Source organism: Saccostrea cucullata, unplaced genomic scaffold (genome assembly GCF_032062105.1).
Source record: "Saccostrea cucullata isolate Sc308-1 unplaced genomic scaffold, CSIRO_AGI_Scuc_v1 ctg23863, whole genome shotgun sequence".
NCBI lineage: Eukaryota > Metazoa > Mollusca > Bivalvia > Ostreida > Ostreidae > Saccostrea > Saccostrea cuccullata.
Window position 1 is genome coordinate 8,381 of NW_026924724.1, and position 15,910 is coordinate 24,290.

At 32.2% G+C, this 15,910-nt stretch overlaps 1 protein-coding gene across 1 annotated transcript; it reads right to left on the minus strand.

Moving 5' to 3' along the window:
• Nucleotides 1-3,994: 3,994 nt before the first annotated feature.
• LOC134267126 (multiple epidermal growth factor-like domains protein 10) lies at nucleotides 3,995-13,172 on the minus strand. Its single transcript, XM_062749346.1, has 4 exons — nucleotides 13,075-13,172; nucleotides 12,915-12,967; nucleotides 12,673-12,810; nucleotides 3,995-4,426 (listed from the first exon to the last, which is right to left on the minus strand). The coding sequence occupies exons 1-4, from the start codon at nucleotides 13,164-13,166 to the stop codon at nucleotides 4,254-4,256; spliced, it is 456 nt and encodes a 151-aa protein (XP_062605330.1). The 5' UTR covers nucleotides 13,167-13,172; the 3' UTR covers nucleotides 3,995-4,253.
• Between the last annotated feature and the right edge of the window lie 2,738 nt (nucleotides 13,173-15,910).

Below are 15,910 nucleotides of genomic sequence, written 5' to 3' on the forward strand. Positions count from 1 at the left end.
GACCTATAACATGTTTCAATTGTACATATCCTATTGCACTTGGCATTAAATTTTCTGAGATCAGAAAGAAATCAAGTCTGTTTTGTTTTAGTGGATTTTTTCCCCTCCATGTGTATCTTAGAGTGACTTGATCAAACTATCTGTATATATCGATATATCCCCCATCATCCATAAAATCAAGAACCTTTTGCCTTGCTTTTGGATTATTTATATGTTTGTAATTATAATAATCAATATCTGGGTTCAATACAAGGTTGAAATCACCAGCTATAATTACATTATCACAGTTAAAATCATCTATACAAGTTTGAATGTTTTCATAGAGGTCTGGATTATCATTATTTGGGCCATAAATATTACAAAGAAGCAGCTTTTTTTCCTCTGTTTTGAATTCTAGAAAGAGATAGTTTCCGTCAGCATCCCCTTTTTGTTTTAAAGTCTGTATATCAAAATTATTATTTATAAGAATAGCTACTCCCCTCGAATTTGAGGAAAATGAGCTAAAATAACAATCAAAACCCCATACATTTTTAACATCATTCTCAGAGTTGGGAGTAAAATGTGTTTCTTGTAAACAGTATATATTATAATTTAATCCTTTAAAAAAATTAAAAACATCTCGACGTTTGCTATATCCCCTAGACCCTGATATTTAACAGATAAAATTTTTAAGTTTATCCTTATCTATAAAGTAAACATTACCTTTGAGAGCGTGGAGCCATTATACATCAAAAGAAGGTGAGGAAAGTATAGGAAAGAAGAAATAGGAAAGAAACGTATAAAAACACATTTTAAGTTCAAAAATGGTTGGTTAAGTCCCTAAAGCCTTTCACATAATGTTCTGCGGTGAATATTTATAGCCAAAACGATACCGGAACAGTCTCTACGAATACTAGTACACAGAGTTCTGAACGTGGCAAATAGAAATTCGGAATAGTTATCCGTTCATTTTTCACTTTCTTCTATCTTTTCATCGATATTATCTAGGATCTCAAATCTAACCCTCTGTTTATTGCTCTTTAATTCACCATAGACACTGCCGTTGAAGTACCATGCGTTACCAATCCTGCGATGTTTTTTCAGGCGTTCGATTAGCATAGCATTCTGTCTGGTAACGTCGTCTGAAAGCCAGAGTTCTCCGTTCGTCTTGGTCTTAATGACAGATCTTTTACACATTACTGCACTCTTCCATAAATTATTAATAAACTATTTATTATTTTTATCAAAAATTCAAAACAGAATGAAACCGAATTATGAATATGATTAATATGTAAACCGTGATTACATTATATGTGGCGTAATTAATTGCATAATATATCGAACATTCTTGTGGTCTGACTTAGAAAGTTGTCTTACAGAAAGGAATGTTAACGGTTTTGAGAATTTTTCTTAAAAAGATTGAAGATGACGTTAACATTTTTATCAAATTGTTTTCATTATTTTATGCTGATGATGCTGTTATTTTGTGTTAAACCACAAATGATCTACAACAAGCATTAAATGAATTTTCTATATATTGCAAAACGTGGAAACTCCATGTTAATGTTCAAAAATCAGAAGATTCTGATTGCACACATAAGTACTCTGAAGTTGACATCAAGAAGATGCTTGAGTTTCTGATTGACAATATCTATGTGGTTTTTAGAGGCCAGGTATTCCAACAATCTTTTGGAATACCCATGGGTACAAATTGCGCTCCGTTATTAGCAGACGTATTTTTATATTCATATGAAGCAGAATTTATGCACAATCTTATGTGTGAAAAGAGGAAAACACTTGCTGTGGCCTTCAACTCGACATTTAGATATATCGACGACGTATTGTCAATTAATAATGGTAATTTCCATTCCTACGTCGATTCGATATATCCTGATAAGCTTAAGATAAAAGATACCACAGAGTCTGATACATCTGTTTCATACTTGGATATTTTACTTGAAAAAGACACTAATGGTAATCTAACAACCAAGCTATATGATAACCGTGATGACTTCTGTCGTCAACTTCCCTTACTTATGCAGCAATATACCTTCATCACCTGCATACGGAGTATATATATCTCAGTTGATTCGATACGCAAGAGCATGCTCTACGTATGAACAATTTCTAGAACGAGACAAACTATTGACAAGCAAGTTGATGAAACAAGAATATCAACAGTCTTATTTAAAGTCATCATTTCGTAAGTTCTATGGTCGATACAATGACCTTGTCAGCAAATACAATTTATCATCGAGTCAAATGCTGACTGACGTTTTTCATACCAATTGTCAGTCCATTATTTATACACTGAATTGAATTGACGACGGATTTTTTCCGTTATTTCCTGATCATGACAAGGAGCACACGGCGGGTATGACCGGCCGGCAGCTCACTCCTCCAAAGCACCTGATCCCACCTATGATGTTTCGGGGGTCCGTGTTTGCTCTGCTCTTATTTTGTATTGTTTTATGGACTTTGAGATTGAATACTGTTCGTTATCTCCATATCCTTCAGAAAACAAAAATTGTCATTTTTTTCAAAAGGCCGATCACTCAATATAAATTCAAATTCAATGACGATGTTTAAGAAACTGTAAAAGATTTCAATTACTAGGTATTTTATTCTCAAGATCAGGGTCATTTTCAAAGGCAAAGAAACACTATAATTGTAATCAAGCACAAAAGGCAATGTACGGCATTATTAGAAAAATTCGTTTATATACCTGGTAATTTATATCTGGACTGTCAGCTAGATCTGTTTGATAAAGTTATTGTTCCTGTTTTGTTTTATGGATGTGAAATATTTGGATTTGAAAATATTGATTTTATTAGACGTCTAAATTTCAGATTTTTGAAGTATATTTTAAACTTGAAATCTAGTTCATCGAGTTTTATGGTAAACAGGGAAAAGAGATGTTACCCGATGTATGTGCGCATTTATACAAGAATGAAAGCTTTCTGGGGAAAACTGATTCATGGAAATGTAGAATTATTTATTTATATCTTTATAATTAATACATCAAAAATGGGATTAGTAATCCATTGATATCTTTCATACAGAATATTCTTAATACAACGAGGCTCTGTAATATTTGGACTACTCAACATTTTCAAAGTGTCAAATGGATTGCAACCGCAATAAACCAAAAGCTCAAAAACCAGTTTTTACAGAAATTGTATAAGAAATTGTATAATAATATGAATGATTCCAGTAAAGGTATTACATATAGAATTTTTAGAACAAAGTTTAAATGTGAAAATTTAGAAATATCTTTTCAAAATTCAGAACAAGTAACCATCGTACTCCAATAGAGATGGGTTGATTGAAAAAACGTGGAAAGAAATGAAAGAGTGTGCAATTTATGTAATTATAATTAGATAGGAGACTAATTATTATTATTTACTGGAATGTAATGCATTATATTGTATTCATAAAGATTTTTTTGTTGCAGAAATACTATGTACATCCAAATATAATAAAATTCTGTAATTTGATGACAAGTACAGATCCAGCATTTTTACGAAAATTGTATATATTTTTCACAAAAAAATTTTGACACTGTCATCCTGTAATTTCTGCTCGTCCATAATTATTGTAAATATGTAAATATGTACCTCTTGTACCATGTATATGTTTTTTTTTTGAGAGACTAAATGAATGAATGGAGAAACCGCCAAATACTTGATTAAATTTATACTTTAAATTAATTTTAATAAAGTTCAGATCCCAAGAAAAAAAGCAAAATAAAGTGGCAAAGTGCAGTTATACCTGTCAAATCAAAGAGTAATTGTACATTTATGACAGCAGAGATAAACATATGCCCTGCTTGTCCTTTTGAATGTTTGTATAATAGTTCTACACATATGAACAGATAGGAATAAACGTATGTCCTGCCATGTGCAAAATGAAACCAAGAGTCATAAATGTACAACTAGATGAAAAATTCCAAGTCAGAAATAAACATACACGTATGCCCTACCTGTCTTTCACCAAAGTAATTGAGTCCACTCAAGTCAGTTTATTAGTAGAACAACGGCTACCGAGGGAATAGATATGCCACAAATGAACCGTTTATTAAATCCAAACCAGGGATCAACATATGCCTTGGACTGAATATGTCACAAAAGGTTTATTCACCGACAACGATATTAACTTTGGCAAATTATGTCCGAAAACACGTGTTCTTGCCTAGGTGGAACGTTTGTCACACTCCTATGTACGCAAACTAGGTTTTCATTTGATTTATCATTACATATTTTTTAAAGTAACTGTTAAAATTTGTCCCCGAATGCTGTATGCATCAGAAATAAAAAGATGATCTCCAATGAAATATCCAGGGTTGGTAATTTCCCTTTTACGCCGATCAAGATGGAAAATGCGGAAGAGGATGCGTTTCTACTGGATGTCTGTCCGCCCAAGTAGCCAGTTCCAGGAATTGCTGAACCTTGGAACGAGAATGATAGTCACATAGCAAATTTTCTTTGCTTGACAAATGTCTTGCTCTAGACAGGTTAACACCGTTTCCTCAATGAAAACATCATGTGTTTATCCTTACTTTATATGCCTGATATCAGACATTGATTTAAAAATAAAAATAAGAAAATAGGAAAATGATGTTGCCCATAATCTTCCTATTTTATATTAATTCATAATTATAAGATACCAGGTAACTACAAGTATAGATAATATTAGAGAATGACCTTCATGTTATTACTAAAAATCATACTATTGTTCTTTTCAATCTCTATGCATTTCCATTTGTCAATTTTTTTTGCAGATAGAAGAAAAGATTAATGTTAAGAGTGCTTTTAAAGATATAAACTTTCATACATTACACAAACAAGAGCATAAACTTTTAAAAAAAATATGGGCTGTGGTAAGTAATCTTTATATACTGAAAGTAAAAAGAAACGCAAGGTAAAAGCGAGAGGTGAAATAATTTTATTTTTCCTAATGTACATGTATTTTCTAGTAGCTCTATCTAACGTTTAAAATCATCTTTAATAAAATTGTAACCAAAATTTCATTTGACTTTGCCTCATAATTTTTAAGTTATTGAAACTGATATGACGATATCCCCCAAATGTGACAATTGAAAATTCACATTATCTTCAATGTCTCCTTCACGCATCCGTCATAGTCTTGTTTTTCATTTGCATGGAGTTCATCAGTGTGTTTTTCCTACAAATAGGAATATTTTTCAACAGTTTTCAACAAGATAACCCTTAGTTGAAAGGGACTATCTTTGGCATTTCGAAGTACCCTATCTTCCACTAAGTCCCACAGATGTTCACTGAGAAAAAGATGGACTTTTTGGAGACTAGGCGAGTGGATAAATGTGATCGTTTTCTAGAAAGTTGATAAATCTAGCGTACAATGTATCGAAGGTAAACACGCCGAAAAAAAATAGGCAAGCGGTACGCGCATGCGCAAGTGAGAAGAATCCAAACGTAAAGTTGACCAGCTAAAAGATTCAAATCGCACAATCGATTTATTTCAGTTTGATGGTGAATGTAATGATTATGAAAATCTACGCTATTAATAGCAGTTTTGTGGTAGTAAAGTAGTGATTTATTCGTATTTGCTCTGCTCTTATTTTGTATTGTTTTATGGACTTTGAGAATGAATACTGTTCGTTATCTTCATATCCTTCTTATCAGGTGGCAGGACGAATAACCCGATATTTATGTGGTTCTGTTACGCGTCAACGTCATCGTCACGGATGATTGAAAACCATTCCAAGGCCCTCTATGACGACGGTTAAGACGTCCTACGGTGGACGATTTACTAACTACTGCAAATAAAGCCGTTGATGCTTTTGTTCTTACTTCGGCAATGTAAAAGCCAGGCTCCATGAAACTTTCGTCGATTGTTACAAAATTGCAATAATGCATTTTGTCTATAAATACTGAAAATCAGTGTGTATACCTCAAGTGTATGAAATGGTACCAAAAGATAGTTGACAAACTTGTCGTGTTTTTGGCTTTTTAGCACTTTTCCGACGTGACGTCTTACATTTCACGGATGAGTAATACTGAACACTGATTTTAGTGCATGGTAACAAAGATTCTCACTTGACCAATTTTTGTAATTTTGGTCATGTGGTAAAAAAAGTTCGCATATTATGTTACCCTGCGTTTCCTTTTCCTTTCAGTATATATTTTTTGTACTTTAAGGTCTAGCCCTACTTTGATGTTGTCTAAAGCTGTTGAAATATGAAGACAAGTAACCGTAACCAAACATTACATCGGTTTATGATAGTCTATTAAGTCAATTTCAAAACAGAGACCAGCATTTCCGGAAACGAACATAGCAACACTTAGCCATTCAGCGTCCGCGGTAACGATATCTTCTTCTGTTTGGGATGTTTCTGGCAGAGTTGTTTCATTAATGTACATATGCAAGTTATCTTATTTATTACCTTAATCTGGCTAAACTTAATATCAGTTAAGTGAAATATTCCTCTGCTCCCAATTTCACCAATTTTTTTTTTAGAATTCCAAACATTGATTTTCATCAAGAACAATAGCATTAGATTTAAATGGAAAATAGTTGGACGCATTAAGCGTTGCTTACTTTTTTTTATCCAGAAATGAATATTAGGCAGGGGGAATAAGGAAGCATACAAAATATTCTACCTTGACTAAACCAATGCTACGTTATGACGTCATAGTAGGCGAGATGACGTCAATTTTAGAACACAAGAAATAAAATAAGAAATATGAGGCTTAAATGTAAATAATATATACTCTCATACCTATCATATTCTCATTAGAAAACATACTGAAGTTTTGCTTTTAAATCAGAATATCGAACTGTTTTCTGTGCTTGTAAAATAGTGCGCACCAATCACCAAGAGTTATCTTTCCATTTTGGCCCTTGAAAATATTTATCAAATGTTTATAAACAATTTTGCATCTGGAATTTCTGTAAGAAATGTAAATATTTCAATTTACACCATTTAAAGGAACTATGTATGAATGTATTAGGTAAATTATTATAAATAATTAACTAGAGCCGAGCTCGTTGCAAAGCAACGAATAGGTCTTCCTTTGGAGCTACGGACTAGAAGACGTAACCTTGAGTCGAGGTCAAAAGCCACATACTAAAGATATACAAGTAAAAAACCTTGTAAGAGAAGCAACTTACAATGTTTCGCTAGGAAAAAGACTGTAAAGGAATACTAGTACGTGTGACCTTGATCTTTCCAAATGACCTTGTGCTAAGCAATAACTAACTCTCGTTAGAGCTAAAATTGAGATAAATAGAGTTAGGTCAAGGTCAAAAGAAAGGCCAAGTTCAAAAATGGTGATGCCATTAAATAGCTCTCATCAGTATGCATCAACATGTGAAGTTTGATAACACCATTTTGAATGATATGTTTAAAACTGAGCTAAACACTAATTTAAGAAAAGTGAGGTATATACATGTATATAAAGTCAAGTTTAAAAAAATGTTAATGCAATTGCATAACTCTAATTAATTACTATCAGTATATAAAGATTGATAAAAATATCTTGGATAGTTTGTTTGAAACTGAGCTTTGAACTGAGCTAAAGGCAAAGTGTGACAGAAGGAGAGAAGGAAGGACAGAAAGTAGGAAGGATGGAAGACGTCCGACAAACACCAAATGCCTTGGCCATATTCATGGCAGGGCATTACATGTCATGTATGATTACTGGTTTACATAAGAATAGGTCGTAACTTTCAGTCTCGGAATTCAACCCCTAAACTACATGTATATATGCATGTACAAAAACAAATCAACCGACTGACATTCTCTGCTTAGAAGGAAGACATTGTATTCATTTTAAGGGATGGGGTACTTATAGTGATGAGAGGAATTTAACAACCTGTCGGTCCATGAAACATTATTTTGGAAAGTCTGTATATAGCTGCGTGGCTTTTCTTAGAATGAAATTAGTATTTTTTGAAATATCTAAATAATTCTTTTATTGACGCCGTGATATATTTGATAGGCTGTATAATAGCTGTTCGGATATAGTGCCGTTTGAAGGTCCAACACCTTTCTTTTAATATAACCAAAGGTTCTAGTGATTTTTTTTCCCGTATAGTCGAAATGCATGGGAGAAAGAAAAAAACGTATGGGGTCGTTCAAAAACAAATTAATGAGTTGTGTTTTTCACCTACACAGACACTTTTTTCTTCTGGTTTTCCTTTTTTGTGAATTGCCGTTTATTTTGTTTACAAGCTTGTGTTCATACCACTGTTCATACGCGCTACCAATGTGAGAGGAGAAAACAAGACGTCGTCAAGCAACATGACTGACCAGATGGACGTTTATATATACATTGTAATCATTATACAACCAAATATCAGAGCGAATCGATAATTTAAGTACCTAGTTAAATACATAGGAATTCAATAATTAAGGAAAGAATTTAATTTATATTTTATGATAAATAGACAATAACGAATTTTCTAATTTTGTAAAATCGTATTCTGAAAGCTCTGGATGTATATGTTTAGCCGCTCTTCTATGTAAAAGTTCATACATATAAAACATGTAATTATTATCGGCTGCGGTAGCGGCCAGTCTTTATGTGATTGTGTTAGAGAGTGCACATGGGGAAATGAGACGTTTTTTATTACTTCAATTAAATAATTCGTAAATTATAACAAGTAAAAATCATGCGTAAAATATTTTAAAAACTTGCTTAAACTTAATATTAAATGTTGAAATATATTTCAATTTCATTGTCATTAATATCTCATGATCATCGATAATTTATGGTCATATAAAAAGAGTTTACATCAGATACTCCCCAGCCTGAGAGTGTATAAGATTTGAAAAGAAATCTCTTGATTTTCCGGATAATGATGATGTGGTTAAAGTGCATGGTGAATAAAAAAATGAGGAGTTTTTCAACTTCTAGTAAAAATTGTTTTGAATTTGCTCTACATCTACAAATGACACAAAGATCATGAAGATGTTTTTTTTTTTAATTTTGCACCGGTTTGCAGCATAGCCTGCTCTGCAGAAACCATGAGCATTATCACGTAATCAAGATCCAGGGTATCGAGGCTCGGACAGGCCTACACCTTCATTTTGATGACAACAAATTCTTCTCATACATCAATGAACATGATTTTTTTTTAACATCGATAAATCTATTTATGAGCAAATGCGGTAAAATTATTTTTTATTTTCCTTTGAAAACAGCCAGAAATAGAATTGAAAAACTATTTCAGCTTTGAATATCTTGACGTGCTTTCCTGCATGTGAAAGAATTTTTCTGCTTTGCAGCCAATTTGATGCTTTGCATCAATTAAATTCGTACTGACATTGTACATGTACAGGCATATAAAATATTCTGTTTATTGGACGAAATCGTATACCATTCTGTACAATATCATTTTAAGTTTAGTAGCAAATAACTGCAAACTCAAAAGTGCTAAATTTCATGATGGATTTCCCCCTGTGAATTAGAAACGTTAAATCCACTTACAATTATCATGCATGCGTACATGTAGTTTAAGATTCATAAAACAATTACCACTTCGATTAATACAGGGAAAAATGGTGTAAACCTAGCTTGTGTTTTTTTTCGGCTATCAAAAAGCATAAAACTTGAAATGAATAAATGCACAAGCGATTACGATTGATTAAAACAAGCTGAAATAGAGTGAAATTGAATGATATGAAAGGAGTCGACATGATCATGATGATTTCAAACCCAAATTTCCATTTGTAATTATCGGAGTACACAACTGATATTCAAATCGACATACCCGCTGCTATCTGCGGACACGTGCTTGTAAATGAGGACTGGGCTACAAAATTTTAGACACAAAGCGACAAAGCTGGATGTAAACTGTTTATTACAAATACGTGAATAATAGTATATTTTAAAGTATTTTTTTTAACGTTCAATGTTTATTAATATAAAAAAAAAAATAATGGAGAAACAAAAGAGTGATGGTAAAAATAAAACGTACATAATAGTACATTACGTATCACAAGACTTCCATCACTAATTATAATTATTTGCCGAAGCCTCTTTTCAATTACAATTTAAATAAAATACATTAACACGGAATAGAGAAATAATTTTTGCGTGAACAGGCCAAAGAAAGCGATCACAATTCAAAATAATTTATGCACCAGTGTTTCGAATTACGATTAAATGAAAGATCGGTGAAGTATTTTTATTGATTCGATAAATCAAAAACATGATTTTCTATAAATTGATAGGTCTTTGGACACAATGGATTTTAAACACGATCACAGACACTTGCATTGTTTACGACAGGTGGCTGGTACACTAGTGACCTCGATCGACAGCGTGGGATTCGGGTGTTGGATTACATAACTGTTACAAACATCTAGGCGATCTTGGAGATCGCCAAATGTATACAACTAATGATCGTGAATTATTCGATGCATAGAGTTAAAATAACTTATAATTGTTATAATAATCAATGTAGAAAGATAGATTTAATATATTCCGTTTATGAAGACGTGTTCACTATAAAACTGATTAATAATAAATAAAAAAGAAAGACTAATCGTTAAATAATTTAATAGTGAACCGTAAAGCACGTATAAAGCCCTATTTAGAAGAAAATTAAAATTAAATACTATAGGGTGTATTACTGATAGGAAGTTTGTGTAAATTATACACATGAAGAGGTCTGATTTCCTTTCCGAATGAAAAACACTATCTGTTTACCTGGCCTGCTTTCAACTACGTATTACGCAATACCCCCGGTATAATCGAACACAAAACACTTTCATCAGATTAAAAAGGTGTCAAAGAGCAATTTTGTTCGTATAATCCAGATCGCAATATTTACCATTTTTGAGTTATAAAGCAAAAACTTTCAAGCTCCCTAAATCCCTAATCGTAGGGGCCAGCCCCTTTTGAATAGTATGATATGAAAGCCCTTGCATTTATTCACAACTTTTGTTCAACATGTCTTAACAAAATATTTTTAGTTTTCAAGATAAAAAGGAAAACATGTGTAAATTTTCGCTCTTTTAGGCGTTCTATTTTTTGACCCCTGTATAACGCCATTTTGAATAGAGAAATCGAAAAACAAAAACCGATGTGCACAACTTCAATCCTTCTGTTATCTAAACCCAGTAAAATTTCTGCTCCAGCTCTAGTGGTCTCTGAGCCTTTGTCTGGAAATGAAAGCCTATAATTTTTCGTTTAAAGGGAAATAACTCAAAACCGGAAGTGACTTTTTGAAATCATCGACAGCATTCTGATAGAGTTTATTACCGTCTATAATGTCTTAAAATTTGAGCAAAATCCATTGAGAATTGAGTGAGATATGAGGCCTTAAAGTTGGCGTCTAGGAAGAAAACAAAAAAAAGAATAATAAGAATAATCTTAATCTTCAGAATCAGTAGAAGGTCTTCCGTTGGAAACGGAAGACCTTAATGAAAATATTGGCAATAGAAATAGAAATCAATATTTGAAAGATAAAGCAGATGTGACTGAGTTGACTGTAGAATGGTTCTTTTAAATGAAACCTGTAGAATCTGACATAACAAATCACTGAGTTTCATGTAAAAATGTCTTCAGAAAGTTACCTCTCTTCTCAGAGAGATAATACACCTTAAGTCTCATTAAAATACAGTGTATATGGTCTTCTTACATGCTGTTTTCTAGACCGAATCGAATTTTGCTAGAAGCTCGATGCTGATCCTGTTATCTTCAAGAGTCCGTGGCCAATAATTGAGCTTCCGACATTGTGCCATTATCATTGTGCCAATATAATTTTTACATCATATACTATTGAAAAAAGCGATGTAGACCATTGTCTAATACCTTGATATGTGCTCCTTGCAATTGATTAATCAGTGTATATCATTGAATATCCTTGTATATCATTGAATATATCATTGTATATCATTGAATAGCATTGTATATCATTGTGCCCATTGTATAAATATACAATTTGCGTACATCATTAATTGAAATTCATTGATTATCATTGAATATCATTGTACCATCATTGCATATCATTGAATAGCATTGTATATAATTGTACCCAATGTATAAATAAACACTTTGCGGTCATCGTTAATTTAATTTCATTGTTTATCATTGAATATCATTGTACCCATTGCGTGTTAATTATTCAATATACACTTTGCGTACATCATTGATTTGATACTTTGTGTACATCATTAAATTGATAATTTGTGTACATCATTGTAGATATACCTTGTGTACATAATTGTATTCATTGTATTGACGATTCATTTTGACTATTAATTATTAAAGTCATGACAAAAACTGCCAAACATTTTTAATCTATTTTGTCGACTTAATTGTATATATAACCAAAATACAGCATTTGTCTAAATTGAAGCATTTCAAATGATATCTTAGTTAATAAATAATTTTTAAAGGAGTTGTAATATATGTTATTGTTTTGTGTAAAACTAGCATAAATTATGAGATTTTGAATAACTTCAATCGTTATGAAAGTAATATAACCAAAGGTTTGACTATTTGGAAAAGGCTTTAGATACTTGTTAAAACGTTTTGCAAGATCAAGCGCTTTTAAACTATTTCAATGGGTCGAAAAGCATTTTCCTTAATATTTTCCAAATTTGCAAACAGAAGCAGTGTAATAGGTTAATATCAAGAGATAAAAACATTTATGCAAAGAATAGAAATATATGTATATTTCTGAGGTACAAATATTTACCCTGTGAGCTTGAATTTTGTTTACATCCTGATATCTTGTCACATGACGAGCAGTTACATTTCCCAAGGCAAAATTTCCCATAAAACCCATCAGGACAAGTACTGTTACAATTGTAACCAAAAAATCCAGGCCAGCATTCTTAGTTAAATATAGAAAAAAATATTATCAGAATTTATGCTATTCATATTTATGCGTAGCTTCAATTTTCATGAAAAATGTGATGAAATTTAGAGACTATTTACCTACGCATTTCCCACCAACTCCTCTGTAATTTGGGCAGCATATCAATGGATCTCTATTATTTCATTAAAGTTATAATTACTGAGGAACCAAAACAATGACTTTTTAAAAAAAAAAAATTAAAAACAATGAAAAGAAAGCAATTTAACATTGACTACCCACTTTTTACAAACGCCAGTCTGTGCTTCTATTTGTGAGTAAAAATATAAGATGAGGAAACACCACAGTAATACACAATGTAATCTTTTATCCATTTTGCATCACATCACATCACAAAATATAAATCATTGTCTGTCTACAATTGAAAAAAGGTCAACAGCTAATAAATTAACACTTATTTTTGGTTCTTTTTTATTCAAAAGAACAACAAAATCACAATTGCTTTGTTTATTTCTAAAAAAAGTATTTAAAAGTCTTAAAGATCTTGCCAAAATTAAGGTATTGTGAAATCCTTACATCCGTTTCTCCTGACATGATTTGCAAAAGACAATCGCATTTCCAGACTATGCAACAGTTGACCAAAGGTCTACATTTGGAGTGGGAGAGTATTCCTATACAGTTTTTATTACACACATTTGCTTCCATTAGATGCAGTTTTTTGGCTATCATTTATGTCTGTGGGGGGGCATACTAGATATTGATCTTAAGGATCTTAAACTGCCTATGATTTTTAAATTCTTGCGTAATGATGAAATTTGATAACATTTCTATTGTTAAACCACATTTCTTTATTATCAACACATCATATCACTATATAATATTTATGTTCAGTGTGTCACTAAATTCTACTATGCGTTTCTTTTTTTTTAAGTATATATCTTCGTTTGTAAGGATTCTTGTGAAGTTAATAATTACGATGAAGGACTCACATTCAGTCTTAAATTTAGTAATATTGACTGCCCCGTGGGGATCCGGGTTAGAATAGGTCCTCAGTACCCCCTTGCTTGTCGTAAAAGGCGAATAAATGGGGCGGTCCTTCGGATGAGACCGTATAAACCGAGGCCCCGTGTCACAGCAGGTGTGGCACGATAAAGATCCCTCCCTGCTCAAAGGCCTTAAGTGCCGAGCATAGGCCTAAATTTGCAGCCCTTCACCGGCAATGGTGACGTCTCCATATCAGTGAAATATTTTGGAGAGGGACGTTAAACAGTATACAATCAATCAATCAATCAATCTATCAATCAATCCAGAATGAGGTTTTTGTCGCTGAAGCTGCTTTGAAAAGAGCAGAAATTATCCCACCCAAATACAATGTGAAATTAAAACAAATGCTTTCAGATAATCGAATCACTATGAATATTCTGAAATATTTGAGTACATAGTGTTTTCTAACATACCTATTATTTTTGCGTAAAAAATTGTATTAAGGACCAGTAAACATGAAGTACCGAAACGTCATACGAACACTATACATGGCGATTTTTGTGAAGAGATATCTTTTAATTAAGTCAAAAAATCTCATGACAGGACCGTTTTAAAATGTTAAGTACATAATAAGTAATATAAAAATGCGAAAAAAATTATTGAATGGAATTTTTTTCAGCTCAAGACCGTGTTTCTCCTTAAATTGCCTTTCTTATTCAGATTACATCTTATTATTGAGTCAATTGAGATTTGATCAGTACAATACCTTTAAAAATACAACATCAGGTTCTTCAACTGCTTTCTGTGAGATTCTACAAACACACTGGGACACAATCATGTAGTTCAATTTTCACATTGATATGTTTGTCTTCCTTATAAGTATGTCAAACCGGAAGGATGCGACATTGACTAAATGTTAAATGTTGTTTTTTATCTGAAATCTATAATGTAGCCCACTTCTACGAAATAAAAAGATCCTATATTGTAAAAACCAAATTTTCTTATAATTACTGCAGTATATATAATATTATAAGAAACTAAATTTCATATACGTATATAATTATAATATTGTTAGAAACTAAGTTTTAATGGTCGCTATTGATAACCTGGAATTTTCCAACTATTATTTATATTAAGTCATTTTTAAAAATGTTAAACTATATTATTTGGAAAATATTTGTATGGACTATATGAAAACTACGGTTACATGTAAAAACGCTTTTGAAGGCTACAAAATATCTGACATTTTCGAGGCTTTTTAACGATTTTGATATTTTCGTGCCAGGAAAACGTCAAATTCCAGCGATATTACGAACACTGGAAAAATTCGCCATCTCAATATAACCGGAGTAGATTAAACAATTTATCAATAGCACAATACTCCTAGTTCTCACCAGCTATCGATGAAAAAGAAAATATCACTCCATCACTCCACACTTTGACACAGTCTTGCATGATTTTAAAATGCAGGTAATGAAAAGAAATCTCCGCATTCTGACAAAATGTCTGACAAAATGTTTTCACATGATTGTATATTTCATAAACGAACCAACAAACGATGTTTTTATTCTTGTTTTCAAACGTGAAGCAGAATTTCTCCAAAACCTATTATGTGCAAAAACAAAAGCAAATTCAAAGAAGAATTGTGGTCCTCCGCTTTGGATGTCTTTTTGGTGAGATATCAAATATGAACGAACGCCCTATCATATGTCATTTAGAAATTATCACCAAAATTGATTTTTAAAAAAAAAGTAAGGTCCATTGTGAGGGCCAAGGTCAAGGAGTCGGAAATCACAGCATGCTTGGAAATATCTTGTCATAGGTAATGCACATGTCAAATATGAAAACTGTGTCTCATCTCAATCAAAAGTTAAAAGAAACAAGATGCGTTTGTGAAACACTGATGATCCCATATGGCAACAAAGCAAAGATTTTACGTTTATTAAACGCAGATCAAATATATTGGTACCCAAATTTTAAAAAGTACGTCAAATTCAAGTCAAAGTAAAAGGGTCAAAGTTCTTGGTATCCAATGAAAGGTTTTCTTACAAGAATTACTAATGTGAAGTGTGAAAGCCCTAGCCCCTATCATTCAAAAGTTATGACTATGGTTAAAGTTTTTAAAAAAGTAGGC

Coding starts and splice junctions, on each gene's coding strand:
- LOC134267126 (XM_062749346.1), bottom strand. CDS start 13,166: ATGGATAAAAGATTACATTGTGTATTACTGTGGTGTTTCCTCATCTTA. Junction 12,811..12,914: donor AGTTGGTGGGAAATGCGTAG/GTAAATAGTCTC, acceptor TATTTAACTAAG/AATGCTGGCCTGGATTTTTT. Junction 4,427..12,672: donor ACAAAATTCAAGCTCACAGG/GTAAATATTTGT, acceptor TCTCGTTCCAAG/GTTCAGCAATTCCTGGAACT.